Genomic DNA, 21,730 nt, shown 5'->3' on the forward strand with positions numbered 1-21,730 from the left:
TGGAGCATCTGGATACTTGTAAATGAAAAGTGCTTTTAAAAATACTTGTGTTTCAACTTTTATGTTTAATTTGTGACTACATTTCTTTTTATTACATAATATTATGCTGAGAATTGGCGTATTTCCCCCAGTGATTCTAGGGTACTACTTTATTAAATTTAGTTATTATAGTCTTTACTCAGTAAAGTGAATGTATGTATAAGGTTTCTTATTTACTGATTTTATATTTTTAATAGAAAAAACTTAGAAGACTGTTAAAATACATGTTTTTCCGAGACTACAAATCAAAGATTGTCAAAGGCATAGACGAGGATGATCTTCTTGAAGGTAATCTAAACAAAATACTAAACTAAGAACAATGACACAGGTATGCTGGACCTCACATTTATGCAGTGTCAATGAAGATATTCCAGTCAGAGTAGAATATATGTAAACTTCTGTTAAATAATGTAGTTTAGAAATTAACAAAAATTTTATTTAGTTGACAGCTAATTCTTATCATTTTCTACTTATATGACTTAATAGTAATCTGGTATTTAAATTCTTTCTTTTAATAATATAACCTGCTTTACATCAGAATATCATGAAACTAAGAAAATTGTGTTGATTTAAAACATTGTTTTAGCAAGCATAATTTTTCTCTTATAGATGTAGAGAACCAGACTGACATATTATGGCTTTGAAATTGATACATATGGGTTTTTCTTAATTTATTATAGAAAGTATGTCTTATGATATAAAATCACCTTGTTTTGGTGTGTATTTCTATGCTGTTTGAAATCCAGTAAAAAAAAAAAAAAAAAAAAAAAAAACACAAAAAACTAATGCAAAGTAGAAAAATTTCCTTATCTGATTTTCCAGTTCAATTCCCTATTCTGGAATATTTAGAAAAAGTATTAATGTTGCAGAATCTAATAATGCTAAGCCAAAATAGATAATTACTAAACAATGCTGTTGAATTAAAATAAATACAGTTGACCCTTGAACAACATGGATTTGAATTGTGGGTCCATTTATATGCAGATTTTTTTCAATAAATAATATAAATGTACTTCCTCTTATGATTTTCTTAACATTTTCTTTAGTTTATTTTATTGTAAGAATGCAGTATATAATATATATAATATAAAAAATATGTGTTGAGAGGAACCAAGATGGCGGCATAGGTTAACGCCTGAGTTTGCTGCTTTGAACAACTACTTCAAAAGTGAAACCAAAAAACAGAAGGGACATCACCCAGAACCACAGGAGCGCTGGCTGAGTGGAAGTCCTACAACTAGGAGGAAAGAGAAACGCATACGGACACTCAGAGGAGGCGCAGTGCTGAAGTCAAATTCTGAGGTGCGGAGTGCGCGGAGCGGGCTGGCGGCGGAGGGCGCGGTTGGCGTTTTCAATCGGGAGGGAGTCGCAGACTCTGAGCTCCAGATACAGGGGAGTCTTTAGGGACCCAGACTCAAACGGGAGAAGCGGGACTGCCTGGCTTCGGTCAGAGCGAGTGCAGCTTTCTCTCCGAGCTTTGCAGTGGGTGCTGGGACTCAGAGAGGCAGAGCCCCTGGGGACAGGACTGAGAGCCGCCATAACTGCTCTCTCCGGCCCGCCCTGTTGATCCTGTGCGACCCGCCCCGCCCAAGCCCTGCACTGAGGCATTTGCCGGATAGCCTCAGGCAAACGCCAGATTAGCACCTCCCTAGAGGACAGAAGTTCTCTCACTGCTGACACAGCTGATTCTCATAGCCACTTGGCCTGGAGGTCAAACCCTCCCTGGAATTAGCTACAACAATCAAGATTTAACTATAAGACTGCGAACAAAGACCACTAGGGGGTGCACCAAGGAAGCATAACAAAATGCGGAGACAAAGAAACAGGACAAAATTGTCAATGGAAGATATAGAGTTCAGAACCACACTTTTAAGGTCTCTCAAGAACTGTTTAGAAGCCGCCGATAAACTTAATGAGATCTACAAGAAAACTAATGAGACCCTCGATCTTATATTGGGGAACCAACTAGAAATTAAGCATACACGGACTGAAATAACGAATATTATACAGACTCCCGACAGCAGACCAGAGGAGCGCAAGAATCAAGTCAATGATTTGAAATGCGAGTTAGCAAAAAACACCCAACGGGAAAAGCAAAATGAAAAAAGAATCCAAAAATGCGAGGATAGTGTAAGGAGCCTCTGGGACAGCTTCAAGCGTACCAACATCAGAATTATAGGGGTGCCAGAAGATGAGAGAGAGCAAGATATTGAAAACCTATTTGAAGAAATAATGACAGAAAACTTCCCCCACCTGGTGAAAGAAATGGACTTACAGGTCCAAGAAGCGCGGAGAACCCCAAACAAAAGGAATCCAAAGAGGACCACACCAAGACACATCATCATTAAAATGCCAAGAGCAAAAGATAAAGAGAGAGTCTTAAAAACAGCAAGAGAAAGAGGCTCAGTTACCTACAAGGGAATACCCATAGGACTGTCAGCTGATTTCTCAACAGAAACTTTGCAGGCCAGAAGGGAGTGGCAAGAAATATTCAAAGTGATGAATACCAAGAACCTACAACCAAGATTACTTTATCCAGCAAAGCTATCATTCAGAATTGAAGGTCAGATAAAGAGCTTCACAGATAAGGAAAAGCTAAAGGAGTTCATCACCACCAAACCAGGATTATATGAAATGCTGAAAGGTATCCTTTAAGAAGAGGAAGAGGAAGAAAAAGGTAAAGATACAAATTATGAACAACAAATATGCATCTATCAACAAGTGAATCTAAGAATCAAGTGAATAAATAATCTGATGAACAGAATGAACTGTTGATTATATTAGAATCAGGGACATAGAAAGGGAATGGACTGACTATTCCTGGGGGGGAAAGGGGTGTGGGAGATGCGGGAAGAGACTGGACAAAAATCGTGCACCTATGGATGAGGACAGTGGGTGGGGAGTGAGGGCAGAGGGTGGGGCGGGAACTGGGAGGAGGGGAGTCATGGGGGGAAAAAAAAGAGGAACAAATGTAATAATCTGAACAATAAAGATTTAATTAAAAAAAAAATATGTGTTAATGACAATGTATGTTATCAGTATAGCTTCCAGTAAACAGTAGGCTATTAATCGTTAAGTGCTGTGGGAGTCAAAAGTTACAGGTGAGTTTTTGACTGAACTGTGTTTGGCACACCTAAACCTCACATTGTTCAAGGTTCAACGTATATTATATTTTTAGAAATAACATATTTTGAATTTAACACAGTGACTGCATAGTGGTATTTATTGCTGACATATACACTGAGTGGCCAGATGATTATGATCACCTGACATTTGTAGGCAAATTAGCTATAATTTCATGCTGAAGTTGCTAGAGGGCCAGACCATTGTAAATAGGGAAGCAGGTTGTTTACCATGACAGTAGAAGTGACTTTTTTCTGAAGATATGGGTAAACAACACGATTTAACACTGCATGTATACACTGCATATATACACTGCATTATACACTGAGTGGCCAGATTATTATGACCACCCCATCAGTACTTCGTTGGGCCACCTTTTGCCTTCACTACTGCAGCGATTCTTCTTGGCATTGACTCCATAAGATGTTGAAAGGTGATGCGAGGAATCTGACACCATGCCTGATGAATAGCACTGTCCAGTTCTGTGAGATTTGATGGTTGTGGAACCAGCTGCCTGATGGCTCTTTTAACTTCGTCCCACAAATGCTCAATTGGATTGAGGCCTGGTGATTGTGGGGGTCATCTAAGCAAGGTAAAGTCTCCCTCATGTTCCTGAAACCACTCCTGCCCAATATGAGCACCGTGGCATGGCTCATTGTCTTGTGGGAAGAAGCCATCTCCATTGGGATACGCCATCAACATGATAGGATGAACTTGATCAGCAACGATACTTAGGTATGTTGTGCTATTCAGACGTTATTCCACACGAATTAAAGGGCCCAAATCATGCCAGGAAAGCATGCCCCAATCCATAACAATGCCCCCACCAGCTGGAAGGGTTGTACTCATGCGTGTGGGGTGCATGCTTTCATGCTGTTTCCACCAAATTCTCACTCTGCCATCTGCATGATGCAACTGGAAACGTGATTCATCGGACCACATGACTTTTTTCCAATGCTCAACTGTCCAATCCTTGTGTTCCTGTGCGAATTGGAGATGTTTTATCTTGGTAACTGCAGACATCAAAGGTGTTTGAACAGGTCTTCGACTTCCATATCCCATACAATACAGTGTACGGCTAATTTGCCTACAAACATCTGGTGGTCATAATAATCTGTCCACTCAGTGTATATATTGATAAAGTGTCTAAACAAACTCTACTGGATTAAGAATTCCAGAAAACTACACAAAACCAACTGAAGAGTTAACAGACTTTGAAAGAAACTACTTTCATTTACCTCAACAAATCAGCAATTGTAATAGCCATGCAAAAAAATATTCTCATCAAATGTTTAGTCAGTGTTGTCTATTTAATATTCCTGAAATTCTCATAGAACTTAATTCCTGGAAAATAGTTCTCCAGATTAAATTAAATGCTCCCTTTTATGAAGAGCATAAAGAGTACAGACTTGAAGTAAAGTTTATTTGAATTTCAATCAATCCCAGTTCTCTGCTTTCTCTCTGTAAAACACTAAGGGTCAGTTTTCTTATTTATAAGTCAGAAATTATACCAATTACCATGTGTAATTATTATGAAATTTCAACCAAATGTATGAAAAGCTCCTGATACATTTCTGCCACTGAATAAATGGTATCTGTCAATACCATGCTTTGAATAAATGATAGCTGTCAATACGGTGCTTTGAACGCCACGATGCTCAGAATGGTAAGACTAGTATCAGTTGCACTAGCATCATCATATCAGTTCTCTGTCCTCTCTTATTAATTTCAAATATCTCTTCTTTATAGTCATTTAAATTTTCTAATTTTGTGTGTCTTATATAAAATTTTTTAAAAGTTGATATAATGTATATAATAAACTATTTACTCAAGTAAAATACATCTACTGAGGTGGGATTTGTAGAATGGCCATGTGAAGAGTGTGGTTCTCTTCCCCAGTGAAAGACATTTACCTAGTGAAAAATTTAATTATAGTTTAAGTTGGTGTTTTTTTTTAGAAATTGTCCTAAGAGCATACGGCAAATGAAGGAACACATGTTCAAGAAAATCTACTACATCTCATTAAGACCAGTGAGTCTGTTGCTTTTGAGCCATGACCTACTCCCAACATTCCTCTCCTCCCAGCCTACCCTGCCACCCCATCTCAGTATGATAGAAGCTTTACTCTGGGCAAGTGTGGCCAAGAACACGGGACACCTGCTTTTCCAGCTCCCAGTCTAGGGTAACAGTTTCACCCCAGGAGGGGCAGGAGGTCAGCATCCCTCATCTCCTCTGGCTCCACATTGCAGAAGCTCTATTCTAGGCAGGCATAACATGGACTGGAGCTGCCTCTCATCCTCTATTCATAGGGAAGTTCCACCCCAGACAGAGAAGGCTGAGAATACTGGGCCCTGATCGCCCCTACCTTAGCTTTCTCAGGGAGTAAAGATCCATATCAGAAGGGATAAGCCTAAAAGACAGAATTCCCATCTTTGACCAGCTCCTGATTCTTGAATCCAAGATAGTTTTTCCAGGAGACACTGATTGATGTTTCCACCCCCAGCTCCAGTATAGTGGTTAAAGATTCTGCCCAGAGGGAAAGGCAGGACAATAACTGGATAGCTCTGCAGCCCTCCCTAAGGGGACTGACTGTTTGGAACAGAGCGGATAAAAAACAGTGGAGATCCTTGTGGTGAGCAATTAAGAGGAAGCTGGTAATTTCTTGATACTAGTTGCAACAAGCATAAACAGTGCATAAGCAAAAAGTTTAACAGAGGAAACATAGGAAAGAGACAGATAAGAAGTGTCCTCCTGGGGTCAGAGCAAAACTTAAAAGCTGACGATACCTTAACTCTGCAAAGAGGCCCAGCATTATGTAGATCATTCTGTGGAGCAATCCATGCTCAAGAGTATTAACAAAAGCAATAGAGCAGCCAGCCAGGAATTAGTGGAAGTAACAGCTGTAGGTGGTATCAACAAATAGGGTCAGTCTAGTCCAGTGATGGCGAACCTTTTGAGCTCGGCGTGTCAGCATTTTGAAAATCCCTAACTCAACTCTGGTGCCATGTCACATATAGAAATTTTTTTATATTTGAAACCATAGTAAAACAAAGATTTATATTTTTGATATTTATTTTATATATTTAAATGCCATTTAAAAAAGAAAAATCAACCACAAAAATGAGTTCGCGTGTCACCTCTGACACGCATGTCATAGGTTCGCCATCACTGGACTAGTCAGTAACTTAGTGGAGAGATCAGGAGAAGCGAAAGCCAAAGAAAAACTGACGAAAAGCAGTCATCCCTGGTAAAGGAGAAGACTGTTTGCATGCTCAAGTCTGTGCCTCTGACGAGCAACTTCTGAGGCTGCACACTAGGAGGGAAAGAGATTGTATTGAACTAGTTCAGCCATTACTGAGCAAATAAACAAACCAATGATGACAACAAGCCCCAGGCAGGGAAGGGAATTATTATCTAAGTTGCTGTAATATACTACTTTAATGTAGTATACTCCTCCATTTTCAACAGCCATAACAACAAAATACTAGATATGCAAAGAAATAGGTATGTGTGATCCCTGAAAGGGGTGTGGAAACAGACAACACAAAAGGCCCAGATGTTGGACTTGGAGACAAAAACTTCAAAATACCTATTATAAATATGTTCAAAGAACTAAAGGAGACCATGTTTCAAGAACAGAAGAAAGTGTGATTGCAGTGTTTTATAAAATAGAGAATATCAAAAGTTAGAAATTTTAGAAAGAAGCTAATGGAAATTCTGGAGTTGAAAAGTATAAAACCAAAATGAAAAATTCAGTAGAGTGGCTCACGGTAACTTTGAATGAAAAATATTTGAAGAAAAATAATCAGTGAACTACAACAGATTGTTAAAGATTATGCAGTCTGAAGTACCAAGAGAAAAAAGAATGAAAGAAAATCAAAAGCGCTTCAGAGAAATATGAGACTCCATTAAGTGAGCCAACATATGCATAATAAGACTATCAGAAGGTAAAGAAAAAGAAAAAGAGCAGGAAAAAATAATCAAAGAAATAATGATGGAAAAGCTTCCAACTTTGATGAAAACTGTTAATGTATACATCCAAACAGCTCAACAATGTCCAGGTAGGAAAAACACATAGCAATCCACACTTAGACACGTTTTAGTAGAAGTGTTGAAAGAAAAGGCAAAGAGAAAATCATGAAAGCCACAAGAAAAAAAGCACCTCATCATATACAACAGAACCCTAACAATATTATTAACAACTGACTTCTTATTGACAACAAGAGGCCTGGTGCACAAATTCATGCATTGTTGGGGGGGGGCAGTCCCTCAGTCCAGCCTGCACCCTCTCCAGTCCAGGACCCCTCAGCGGGATTGGGCCTAAATAGGCAGTCGGACATCCCTCTCACAATCTTGGACTGCTGTCTCCTAACCTCTCACCTGCTTGCCTGATCACCCCTAACCACTCTACCTACCTGCCTGATCACCCCTAACTGCTCTCCCCTGCCAGCCTGATCACCCCTAACAGCTCTACCTTGTCGGTCAGATGGCCCCTAACTGCCTCTGTTTTGGCCACCGCCACTGTGGCTTTTTCCGGAAGGAAGTCGAGAAGACATCCAGTCTAATTAGCATATTATCCTTTTATTAGTATAGATCAGGGGTGGGCAAACTTTTTGACTCGAGGGCCACAATGGGTTCTTAAACTGGACCGGAGGGCCGGAACAAAGCATGGGTGGAAAGTTTGTGTGAACTAATATAAATTCAAAGTAAACATCATTACATAAAAGGGTACGGTCTTTTTTTTCAATAGTTTTATTCATTTCAAATGGGCTGGATCCGGCCCGCGGGCCATAGTTTGCCCACGGCTGGTATAGAAACTAGAGGCCCAGTGCAAGAATTCCTGCACAGTGGGGGTCTGGCCGGCTCAGACCCAATCAGTGGATCAGGGTCAGGCCTGTCAGGAGGAGAAGACAGCTGGAGGTTGACTGGAAGGCCCACCCTGATCAGCGCCTGATCAAGGCTGGGTCAGCTAGGGGGAGGGGCCGCGGGCGATTGCGGCTGGCTCCACCCTCAATTGGGGTGGGGAGGCCGATTGGGAACAGAGTTGGCTGTGGGGAGGGGCTGTGGACAGTGGGCCGGCCAGCCCCGCCCCCAAATGGTGCCAGGAGAGGGGCCCTGGGAGGCTGGCCGGCCAGCCCCACCCCTGATTGGTGTGGAGGGGGGCGATTGGGGGTGGAGCTGGCTGGGGGGAGGGGCCATGGGCCAAGGTGGTGGATGATTGGGGGTGACGCCGGCCATGGGGAGGGTCTGTGGGCGGTGGGCCGACTGACACTTCTCCTGAATGGGGGCCCCATCAGGGGCCAGTGGCCTGGGTGAGGGGCCATAGGTGGTTGGCCAGCAGGCCCTGCTCCTTATTGGAGTCGGGGGGGGGGGTCCGATCGGCGGTGGAGCTGGCTTGGGGGAGAGGCCGCTGGCTGATTGGGGGGGGGGTGGGGGCTCATTGGGGCCGGGGCCAGCTGGGGGGACGGGCTGCGGGCTGATCGGGGTGGGGCAGGCCAGGGGGATGGGCTGCAGAGGGGGCTTTGGCCGGCTGGTCCCACCCCCTGATAGGGCTGGTTCACTGGCCACAGTGGGTGTCATAGCGATGGTCGTTCTGGTCATTACGGCATTCTGGTCACTGGCTTTTTATATATATAGATAGGTCAGATAATAGTAGGGTTACATATTCAAAGAACTGAAAGGAAATATGTCAACCAAGAAACATGTTCAGCAAAACCTTTCAAAAATGAAGGCACAATAAAGATATGTCCAGATAAACAAAAACGGGAGGAATTTCTTGATAGTGGACTCATATGAAGACTCTTAAAGGAAGTTCTTCAGGCTGAAAGCAAGTTGTACCAGATGACAATTTGAATCCACACACCCATTCACAAGAAAATAAAGATAACTATGTAGGTAAATGTGAGAAGATATAATTGCATATTTATTTTTCTTCTCAACTGATTTAAAAACAATTATATAAAGCAATATCAATATTTATAATGTTGGGTCTGTAACATGTAGGTATGTAATCTATATATATAAAGAGCCAGCGACTGGAATGCCGTAATGACTGGAATGACCAGTAGCTATGATGCCCACTGCAGTCAGCAAACTGCCAGATTGGGGGGTGGGACCGGCTGGCCAACCTCCCAAGGCCCCTCCCACCAGCTTCCCCACCCCTGATTGGCCTCTCCCACCTCGATAAGGTGGCGGGGCTGGCAGTCAACCTCCTGCAGCCCCTCTCCTGATGGCCACCCCACCCTGATCAGCCTGCGGCCCCTCCCCCCAGCCAGCTCAGCCCCTGCACTCTGATCTGACCAACCACCCATGGCCCCTCCCCTAGGCCGCTGGTCCCCAATCGGCCCCCCAACCCCAGTCTGGGGCAGGGTCAGCTGGCCCACCACCCTAAGCCCCTCCCCACAGCCAGCCCCACCCCCATTAGCCCCCCACCACAATCGGGGGCAGGGCCCACCAGCCAATCACCCACAGCCCCTATCCATAACTGGCCTGGCCCTGATCAGCCCGATCAGGGTGGGCCAGCTGGCCAACCTCCTGCCGTCTCCTCCTCCTGACAGGTCCAGCCCTGATTCACTGATTGGGGACGGGAGGCCGGATTCCACCTGTGCAAGAATTCGTGCACTGGGCCTCTAGCATATTTAATATTAACATAAATGAAGTGGGTGGTAACAGAGCTATATTGGAGTCAGGAATGACACAAGGTGGTTGTTCAAATTGCAAAAAGAAATGAAAAGAAATTGGCTTGGGCCCTAACCGTTTTGGATCAGTGGACAGAGTGTCAGCCTTCGGACTGAAGGGTCCCGGTTTCAATTCCAGTCAAGGGCATGTACCTTGGCTGCGGGTGTATCCCCAGTGGGGAGCGTGCAGGAGGCAGCTGATCGATGTTTCTCTCTCATCAATGTTTCTGACCCTCTATCCCTCTCCCTACTTCTCTGTAAAAAATCAATAAAATATATATTTTTAAAAAAGAAATAGACTTGGTTAATAAATATGTAAATATTTACTTTCTTTCCTATAAAGATTGAAACTGCATCTAGAAGAAATATAAAATCTGAGTAGACCTATGATAAATAGTTTGAATTAGTCATTTAAAAACTTCCTCCAAAGAAAAACCCATGCCCAGGTGATTTCACTGGTGAATTTCAACAAATGTTTAAAGAACAATAATATCAATACTTTCTCACTCTACAAGGTCAGTATTACCTTATATGAAATCCATGCAAAGACATCACAAGGGGGAAAAAACTACAGACTAATGTCTTTTTTAATATAGATGCAAGAATTCTCAACAGAATACCGGTAAATCATATCCAGCAACATTTAAAAAGTGTTATACACCATTACCAAGTGGGATTTATCTCAGAAATGGAAGATTGATTTAAACTTAAAAAAACAATTTGTGTAATTCATCATATTAATAACATAAAGGTCAAAAATCACATGATCATCTTAATAAATATGGAAAAATCACTTGAAAAAAATCCAAGAGTCTTGGTTTCTTTGTTTTAATTTTTTTACTTTTTTTCAAATTTTTAAATGTTTTAAATTACAGTTTACATTTAATATTATTTTGTGTTAGTTTCAGGTGTACCGCATAGTGGTTAGACAATCATATACTTTACCCAGTGTTCCCCCTGATATTTCCAGTACCCAACTGGCTCTATACATAGTTATTAAAATATTACTGACTATATTTCCTATGCTGTACTTTACATCCCCATGACTATTTTGTAACTACTGATCTGCACTTCTCAATCCCTTCACCTTTTTCAAAGCTCTCTTGTGTATCTTCTTAGACAGGCACTAATTCCATTCATGAAGGCTCCTCCCTCATGACTTAATTACCTTCCAAAGTATTTACCTCAAAATGCCATCACACTGGGGATTAGGTTTCAACATATGCATTTTAGGGGGGACACTCAGTTCACAGCAATGACCTCTGTCAGGTTGAGAAAGTTCCCTTCTCTTCCTAGATTGTTGGGTGTTCCTCTTATGAGAGACTTTTGGGTTTGGGTAATCCGCCATGAGAGGACATGAGAAGACTGCCACCTGCAAACCAGGGAGCAGGCCTTCCTCAGACACCAGGTCTACCAGCACCTGGTCTTGGCCTTCCCAGCCCTCAGAACTATGAGAAATAAATATTGGTTTTTTAGCCATCCAGTCTATACTATATTTACTATAGCAGCCAGAGCGACCAATATAGCCATCTATGAAAAACTCACAGCTCACATCATCATTAACAGTGAAAAAAAATGGATGTTTTCACTCTAAGATGTTGGGTTATCTTTATTTGGTATAGAGATATTTTATCACATTAAAAAAATAATCTAGTTCATTCTCACTAATTTACTCACTAATTCAGACTGATACTTTAATGCATTAAACTTTATTAGTTACCTATTGCAATATTGTAATAACTTTCTCCGACTTATGTTTTGCTTTTAAATAAGTATGATAGTTTTTATCTCTGAAAAGAAAAATAATAAAATCTCATCCCTTTCGTTTCAAATATTTGCCACAGCAATGTGTATAATAATCTCTTCTTTTAATTTAATGTTTCAATTCAGATGGGGTTTTTTAATGTCTTTGTTTTTAACTATGCCTGCTATAACAGGATTCTTTTTCCAAATCTGAGAGCCTTTCCTCCTTTTATGGGAGGGAGTGGTGTGGAATTTTAATCAATCCATTAACACTTATTGTGGTAATTGATAATTTGGTTTTATTCTCTCAATCTCATGAGTTGAATAAATTATTTAATTCTGTAAGACTTACACTTTTTGATGCAAAGATTCTTTTAAAATTTATTTTGAGAGAATTTTAATTCTGAATTTCATATTCAGTATTCAATACTGATGTAACCTTTTAAACATTATTTTTCTTTCCTTTATCTCCATGAAGACAAATTGAGTGGCAGTAATAATGCAAACAAAAGACAGAAAACCGCACAGGACTTTCTCAACTCTATTGACCAAACGGGAGAACTCTTGGCGATGCTTGAAGATGATGAAATTGATGAAGTTAAACAAGAAAGAATGGAGGTATAGTTCATTCTTCCCTTTTTACATTAAAGAATAACATTGCAGTTCGCAGTGCCGATGCTATTTGGTTCTGTTATTATGTTCTTTACATGTCGTCTGAAATGCCTCAATCAGTGGTTTCATGTCTGAAGACAGCATTGTGCAGTGGAGTAGCCTGGAGAGGATGTCAGACTCTGCCTTCAGAGTTGATGTGGAGAGAGGACTTCAGTTTCCTGTTTCTCTGTTTCCTTCTTTGAGTATAGATAGATTTCCCTCAGCTTCCTTCTTTTTTGGGGGGTTTAGTTTTACTGATATTATTTTATTCTTTAAAAGCTAATTCATGATTAAATATTTATTTATTTTTGTTTCAAATATCCAGTTAGCTTTGTGAGCAAAGGTAATCCTTAACTGCATTTGTGTTGGCATATAGCATTTCAAACTGTAGTTCCAGGCTATGGTTGGACTCACCAGCTAAGGTAGTATCCAGGGCAATTACATGCTTTATGTCACTCTAACACAAAGTTAGTGACATGTGTTTGGATTCTCTGGATATGTTTTAACAATGAATATGAAAATTGTATGCCTTCTATTTACCTCAGCTTATCTATTCATAAAATTGTTTCCTTAAATACTTTGGGAAAATAAAAGTAATGATTGATTTCATTTGAATGCCATCCAAAATACAAAGCATTATTCTTATGATACTTATTATTATTACACTTTTACATGTTAAAAAAAAAAAATCTCCATTTTCCCTTTTCCCTTTAAATTGGGCAAGAGAGGTAATTTCAGAACTCTAAAAGATCGCGCTAAGTATCCACTTTATCATAGTCTCTGTGCATGCTAAGAATATAATTATTTCATGTTAAATTTTGGAGGAAGTCCAATAGACATACATGGTTTATAAACTTTAACAGCCTTCTTTAAAGAATTAGTATGCTTAGATCAGGAACTGTGATCTAAAAGCAGTGTTCTTCTTAGGTATCAATTACCTTAGAAATGTGTGGTTATCTTGGTTTGGGGCAACTGCAAATGGTTTTAGTTCAACTCTGCCTTGGGCCAAAAACATGCTCAGTTGTCCCATGCAGATGATAAACATATATTTCTGATGCCATTATGGCCTAAACAGGATATGATTGTTTAGTGGCATGGTTTCCCTTATGACAGAGAGCAAATATTGTTTATGCTTTATTTTAAAAACATTTTTACATTATACAAATGGGCATGAAGGAAGATTCATTAAGGAAGAACGCTACATAAAACATTAGTAAAATGGAACAAGTAGCTTTTCACTCTTGATGGGAAAATCTCTGTGAACTAAGCCCATTGCCCAGAAGGGCATTCCCCAGTCAAGAAGAAGAGAAGTGGAGCGTGTTGAAACACTGAGCCATCATCGCAGGCTACTGTAGGCCCGGAAAGGTGATGAGTCATTAAGGCACAAGTTAGAGTCAGTAACGTTTCTGTCAGTGCTGGGTGGAATAAGCTTGGGAACTTACGCAGTTTACATACCTGTAGTTGCATTATACATTACTTAGAATTAACCAGGATAATAAAATATCATTAGTTGATAAAAAATAGTTGCAATGAAAGTCAGCTTTATCTATATAATAAAAATTAGATTGGTAGTTTCTCTAAGCTTTATATCCTAACTGAAATCTTCTCTAACCAAGGTTTTTTAAAAAGAGCAGTTTTGGAGATTCTACTCTTCCAAATAACACAGTCGTACTGAATAAAAGTGCTGAACTTGTAGACATAACTGTAGACAGTAGAAAGTGGAACTGTTAAGAGCACAGGCCTTGCCTGCTTCTAATTTGACAGGTTATAGTTTCAAGCGTAAACCACAACTGTGGCAGTCCATATGAAACCACTTTGGACTCACAGACTGCAATCTCTTGCTTTTAAAGTGCAGTAGAATAATCAGTCCTGGCATCACTCAGTGATTTAATTTTCCTCTAAGCATCACTTACGGTTGCAGAAACTTTGTTTACTACCTTCTCTTCTAGGATGTATGAAAATGGTAAGACCTACCAGCAAAGCTTATTATTGTTTTTCTTTCTTTCTTCTTTTTATTTTCACAAGTGTAATTTAGAAGAGAAAAATTTTACAGACATACATCAAAACTCACTTGGGACCCTAGCTTTTTCTTAAAACATTGAGCAAGCATACAAAAAAACAAAGTTCTTTTCTATTTTTTTCAGCTGATTTCTGTGTTTATCTGGCTCTGTATTCCACTCAGAATTTATGTCATTAATATTAAGTATTATGTGATTTTAAATATAAAAATGTCTAAATTTTTATATCCATTACTTGCTAGTCCAATATCATGATAGTTAACTCTTACACTTTTTCTTTCTCTCCAGCACCAAATTTTTAATACTTGGGTGTAAGTCTACTAGAGAGCTATGATCCGTGATCTCTGAAGATCTTCTAAATTATCAAATAAAGATTAAATAACATTCATAATTGCTTTAGAGTATTTGAGAGGCTGGGAAAGAGAAGCAGGGAAATGGTGGGCATAATAATACATATAAAGGCACTCCTCTCCAACCGCCTCTCATCCTCACTTAACCCCACCTCAGAATGACACAAGTGTGTTTACTGTTTCTCACATTCTAAATTTTGAGATCTGATCCACTGAACATCAGCGGTGTCAACCAGAGGCCAAGAAAGGATCGCTAAAAGCCGCATTCGGATTTTCTTAACGGAGGAACCGTGGTCACTCACAGAGGAGCTTTGCCTAAGACCCAGCTGCTCTTCTGCTAAAGAACCTCAGGAGCTCAAGTTTATGACTCACCAAGTTAAATATCTGGTCTAACAAACCGTTAGGTTTGTGAAGGGGACATAAAAATAAATGCTTAAAATTTTGGGTGAACTCTTACCTTCTGACTCACCTTCATTGATAAAAGTAAACAAGAGAACCAAGATTGGAGCTCACCAGAGAGAGCAGCCTTTACACAGATTGTGGTGCCAAAATCCCCAGTGACTGTTCATCTTGTGTTTCCAAGTCAGAGGCCTAGTATGGAGTCTAGAGAAAAAGCAGAATAAAATATGTAAAATGTAAGGCAGCTTAAAATTTTTTTAAATGGAATAAAATCCCAGGTGGCCATCTGAATTTAACCTGAAGTGACTGGCCATAGATTTAAAAACACAGAGTTTCTCATAAAGGTTGAATAACCGGAGAAATGAGGTATATCATTCAGTTATGCCCCAATATAATGAGGTTCTGATGATCCCCGGTGTTTCTGAGTCCCGTTGTTACAATTTTTGGACCTAAAGAGATTGGAAAACTAGTTGAAGAAGCCAGAGATGTGAATGGCTGCCAGCCACGAGTTTGACATGCTTGCGTAGAGGTTCTGTATCCCCGGTTTTTGAAGTGTGTTCTTTCTATTATTCCTTTTTTCTACCTAGAATGATACCTTTTAAAATTATAAAGTAAAGTAAAATAATATTCCCTTAAGAGTAAGAATTCAAAAGTATTATTTAGATAAAATTTATCATAAAAAGGCTTAATCCCACTAAGATAAATCTTCACAGTTACCAAGAAATTGAAAAGCTTGAGTTAAAAACTTAAAGGTTCTTAAAAAGTTTAAATTTAATGTATATAGGATTAAAATATACAGAATTTATATACTAGAAAACTATAGTTTAAGATACATACATTATATACACAAATATGCATATACATTTACATACATATACTTTGCCTATATATGCATGTGACCTATATCTATAAGAACAGAAATATGATTTTACTAGATTTTTTTAAATGTAAAAGTAAAAGAGCAATCAAAGGATATCAAACACAAATACTAGTGGTAGTAATTTAGTTTACAGAAAAAAGAATTAAAAGGGAAAAGCTTTAAAATGGAACAAAGTTGATAATTTATGTTACTAAGAGATGCTGCCTATAATGAAGATAGTAAATACAAAATGTTAATCATCAAATTCCAAGAATTGAAACATTCCAATCAAAAGAAAGCTTTGATTGGTATAGGAGAGGTCAGAGAAATGCATTTGTTTATAAAGACTGGAACACCACATTCTCAGTATTTAACAGATTGACTTGGGGAAAAATATAATAAAGATTTATATTTTTCTAATAGATGCATATAAAACATTTTAGAAATGAGCAGCAGTGTTTTTTTTCTTTTGTTTTTTGTTAATCCTCACCCAAGGATAGTTTTTTCATTAATTTTTTGAAAGAGAAAAAGATAGCTAGAGAGAGAGAGAGACAGAGAAACATAGATGTGAAAGGTCAGTTGCCTCACGTACATACCCCTGTGTATAGAACCTGCAACCCAGGTACATACCCTTGAACAGGAATTGAATCGGAGGCTCATCAGTGCTCAGGCCAGTGCTCCAACCACTGTACCATTCTGGCCAGGGCAGCAGCAGTTTTAAAATCTCACCCAGGTAACTCCAAAGATTTCATGGTGCTCTTCGGGGAAGGTGAGGAGAGGTTTGGTAGGACTCTAGCCTCTATCCTTCCCCTACATCTTCAACCAGAAGAACTTTGGTTTTATATAATGAATCTGTATATCATCCATAAAGAAAGGTTTCATTATTTTTTAACTAAAAATCATTGAAAAACACCATTATTTAACTGCCCAAGAGGAGTATTTCTCACACAAACAAAAATTCCAGAAAAGTACAAATTTATAGAGTATATTACCAGAGCAAAAAACCCAGAAAGTAATAACAGAGGTAAAACAAACAGGATTCTAATAAATTGAAAATTTAAAAAGAAAAACATCATATAAGCAACTAATGGACCAATAACAAATAAATTAAAAAGTACTACCACAGACTATTTAGATGATAATAGTAATGAAAATATACATATAAAATTTAAGAAGTATGAACAAAGCTTTATTTAAAACAGGCAACTTCTTAGCTTTTAAGCTGTTCATTATTAAATTGAGAAAATGAAAAAAAAATAGTCAACTAAAATTAGAAATATTACATCCAAATAAAAAGGAAAAAGGTAAAAATAAAAGAAAGTTGAGTTAAACAAATTATTGAAATTACCAATTTAATAAATCCTTTGCAGAAATAAAAACAAACATGGAATGAATTTATGACAAGTCTAAGTAAGAAAAGCCAAAAAAGGTAGCTGCTAAAAATTAGTAATGAGTAAGAATATAGCCATAGACTAAGAAATTAATTCTTATATAATTATCTAATAGTATATTGTAAATCTTGATGGAATGAGTTTGTTTGTTTGTTTTCAAAGAAAATATAAATGATTGGTTTTACTCAATGGGAAGTAGAAAACCTGGATACATCAATAACCTTGGAAGAAATGGTAAATGTTTTTGAAGTATTGTTTCTTCAAAAATTTCTGAATCCAAGCCACGGTATGGGAGCGCTCTTCTAAATATTTATAAAACAGTTAAATATTGTGCTATATAAACCATCTTAGAGCACAGAAGAAAAGGAAAACTCATTAATTTTTACCAAGTAATGTAATATAATCTTGCTTATGAATATGCATGCAAACATTTTAAAATATTAGCAATTTTAATTTGGTTGCATATATAATGAGTGATGTACCAAGACCAAACAAGACTTTTTTTATGAGTTTAAGTATGCTGCAATGCTAGAAAATAGATTACTGTTATATACCAGATAATAAATAGGTCAGAGGAGAATAGCTATGAGTGTGTTAGTAGATGATTAAAATGCATTGGACAAAATTCACTTCCTATTGTTTTTAGAATTTTCAATAAACTAGAAATAGAAAAGTATCTCATATTTCGATAAAGAATATCTCATGCAAATGAACAGACATCATTGTAGTTTTAAAAATATTAAGTTTCATTAAATTCTAAAATTCCTACTGTTATCACCTTTATTTGTCAGAGTTCAAGTTGCACTAGCCAGGAAAATAAAAGGTGAAGCAATTGTTAGGAGACAAAAATTATCATTATATACAGATAATGTATTTTTATTAGGCAATTATTGAGAATCAATCTAAAAACTATTAGAACCAATTAAAGTCTTAAATCATATAAAATACTTAAAAAAATAATAGTATTCCTCATATTTCAGTAATAGTAAATAAGGAGAAAGAATTCAGTAAATTAATACCAGAAAAATTATTTGGAGGTAAATATATTAAGAAATGTAAGTGAAATATGGAAATAATATTTAATAATGTACTGAGATGTGAAGAGTGTATAAGTGAAGAAACATTATTTTCCTGGACACAGACAATATTGTAAATGTCTCAGTTTCCAAAATAATTTATTAGTTTAATGTAATTTTAACAAAATGTCAGCAGAATTTAAAAACCTATAAAATGATGTTAGAATTTATTTGAAATTATAAAAAGATAAGGATAATCAAGAAATTTTTATTAAGAAAGAGTGGAGGGCAACGTTCAATTTATCCTACCAGTTATAGCATTCCATAAAACTACTAACATAAAAATAGTGTAGTTCTGCTGTAAAACCCAACAAGCATCCCAATGAAGAAAATAAATGGCATAATTAAGTGTGGAGAATAATTTAGTCACAATAAAGATAGAATTATAGATCGGTGAGAGAAAGATGCCAAATAGTGAGATAACTATTTGGAAAGAAAAAAATAAAGATTGCTTCTAACCTTATACTTGCATAAAAATAAATTCTAGATAGATGAAAGAATTAGGTATAAAAAGTAATACCGTTAATAAAACAGAAACAAACACAGGTAAATAATCAATGTGGGGATGTGGAAGGTTTTTCTAGGCTTTCCTTTCTAGACAAGCTTTTCAAGAAATAGTAGCAAGATGTTAATAGCGCACTGTGGGGTGGGGAGGGAGGGGGGAGCAGCAGTGATCTATTTTCAAATAGACTTGTGAAATCCTGAATTAAGAAATTTATGAGGTTTCTTTTAGGACTTTTGAGAGGCTTTTGTATGTAAATGTATATTGTGAATTTTTCAAGAGAGGAAATTGAATCTATTAAAATGTCTGAAAGGATACTCAGAGACCAGTTTGGGGGGAGAGAGTATCACAAAGCAAAGACTAAATTTGATCACAGAAAAATTACATAATTTCTGTATGTTAATAAAAAAAGACAAAAGCCAAACTAATGTAAAAATATGATAGAATATTAATATATTTTCTCATATAGACCTTTTAGTCAATAAGAAAATAACATTTCAGTAGAAAAATTGGCAAAGGATATGAATGGACAAATCACAGAAGAAATGGAAATAAATTTAAAAATACCTGCTTACCTGTAATGAACCACTGCCATTTCTGTTTATAAAATGGTCAAGAGTAAGGTGGGTCAAGTATTTATATACTTCAACCAAATCAACCCACATTTGGTAATTTTTTCTTTAAGAATATAGTCAGAAATTTTGTTCACACGCTCATTCATGTGCACAAGACTGTTCATCACAGTGTTATTTATAATAGTGGGAATGGGACTAGAGAACCCTGTTTACCCAATAGTCAGGGAATGTATATACTCCCTCGCACATAGAAATTTAGACTGAGGGAAAATATACCAACTTATTAAATAACAGTGGTTGTCATTAGATGATGAGATTACAAGTAAATTAAATATGTAAATTAATGGTGTTTTGATTTTACATATTTATTTATCGTTTATGTTATATTTCTCTTAATTCTCAATTGATTTCCATTATTCAAGTTTATTTTTTAGTTTGTCCTACTTATTTTAATTTTTAAAGGTTAATTTATTTTACAATTACAGTTGACACACAATATATTATTAGTTTAGAAGTCAGTAGTTTTCCTTTGCATTTTTTTTTCCTGCCCAAAGCATTTAGTTTATATGTACCACTGCAGGATAGGCTTTATGAAACAAATTCAAGAGGCTCGGGTTATGCAATTAAGGAATAGAGGAGTATAACTCTGCACAGTGTCAACAGACTCTATTCAGAGCTCTTACAACGATGTAAGAACTTTAAAAGAGCATTTTATATGATGTTTTTTATTGCGATGACCTAAGAGCCCTCTTGAAATTAAACAGAGAAATGTATAAGTTCAGGTACACAACCAAAAGTGGATTTAGCTTTAAACAGGGTTTGATATTGAGGTTCATTGGATTTGTAGCTTCATTTCCCTATAATTCTCTTTTTTCCTGCCCTTTTCTGTTTTGTTGGCCTAATCTTTAGACTGAATAACCTCCTAGGAGAACTCGTGCTATAAAAGTTCCAGGTCCAAACAGAGAGAATGCCTTTGTCCCAAGATTTTACTCTGAAAATGCTTAGGTAACAGGATCTCCTGAAACCCCCACTCATAGTAGCTAGTAAAATGACGTGTTCGGATTGTCTTAGCCTAAATCATATGCTCCATCCTTAAAGCTGAGGGCTGGAGTCAGCAGGCTCTCCCAGAACTATGGATCCCTGGAGCCTTAGGAAGAAGGAGTGGATGCTGGAAAGTCAGCCACGGAGGTCCTTACGTGCAAGGCCCTCCACATTATGACAGTGAGAGTTTATAAAGTGGTGCATTATAACTGACTCTGCTCAGAGCTCTATCCATCCACCAGCCTTTTCTACTCTTGAATTCACTCAGCATTTACTTATCAGAGGTGTTTGTAAAGCAGTCAGTGTACTAGGTCCTGAGGTTAGGACTGTAAAAAGACACAAAAAATATGGTTTCTGCAGCACAATCTATAGACATAACTGGCAAATCCAAAGATAACTAATTACTCTGGTAAGGGAACTGCAGGCTCAGTAAATAGTTGCTATTCTTATTATTATATTTTATCTTGATTTTGAATCTCCTTAGTTTATTGGTTGTGTGATGGAGCCACAAATTTTCTAGTTCACTTACTATCTTATTTGAAATAAAGTTTGTTCTTTTAAAAGAATTTTTTAGGATTAACTTTAGATAGGGGCATATAATTAGTTTCAGTGTGGTTTGCTAAAGAGGATACAAAGTAAAATAGAACAGAATTAATGTATATTTTAAAACATGAAACAGTGTAATGTGTCCGGGCTAGTTTCTGAAAGAGCTTCATCAGGAGAAAACATTACTGTGTTGTTGTTTTATTCTTTTGGGGGTAAATTTTGTTTGGATAATTTAAAAGTACTCTAAAATCATTCTTCAGGGAAAAACCCATGCATTTTTAGCTATACAAAGCAGAATTAATGTAATTTAGTATATGTTCTTTTGGCCTAGAAATTGCAGAACAGGGAGTATTACCTGACTTTCAGAGAACCCAAAGGTAGGAGTAATGTGTAGTTCTGAACCTGATTTCCATTGTGACTGGATACACTCTACCAAATTACTTTTTCTCCACACCTGTAGCTGTCTTCCGATTACATAATTGTGAACATGTATATTTTCATTGTTGTAAAAACTTGTCTAAATTTAGGAAAGGTGTCTTCTGGAAAAGACATTTCTCAATTAATGACATAAGTTAACTAAACATTTGTGACTACCAGCGGGAATGCAAGCTTGCAGGCCTTCCTGGGCTGCAGTGTTTAGTCTTGCATAAATGGATGTTTGACTAACACATCTGATTATATTGTTCAATTAAGGTTTTTATAGAACCAATATTTTCTTGCTCAAATAATTTTAATTTGTT

The 21,730-nt window shown here is 37.4% G+C and overlaps 1 protein-coding gene across 7 annotated transcripts in view; it reads left to right on the forward strand.

The window, feature by feature from the left end:
* Positions 1–21,730, forward strand: part of SUPT3H (SPT3 homolog, SAGA and STAGA complex component) — a 436,829-nt gene that overhangs the window by 278,809 nt on the left and 136,290 nt on the right. For all 7 annotated transcript variants that reach the window (XM_036316046.1, XM_036316045.1, XM_036316047.1 and 4 more), the window contains 2 exons: positions 237–327; positions 12,061–12,200. In XM_036316046.1, the coding sequence (XP_036171939.1) occupies positions 237–327; positions 12,061–12,200 (231 nt within the window). The remainder of the gene's footprint in view (positions 1–236; positions 328–12,060; positions 12,201–21,730) is intronic.

Source organism: Myotis myotis, unplaced genomic scaffold, assembly GCF_014108235.1.
Source record: "Myotis myotis isolate mMyoMyo1 unplaced genomic scaffold, mMyoMyo1.p scaffold_m19_p_7, whole genome shotgun sequence".
In the NCBI taxonomy this organism is placed as follows: domain Eukaryota; kingdom Metazoa; phylum Chordata; class Mammalia; order Chiroptera; family Vespertilionidae; genus Myotis; species Myotis myotis.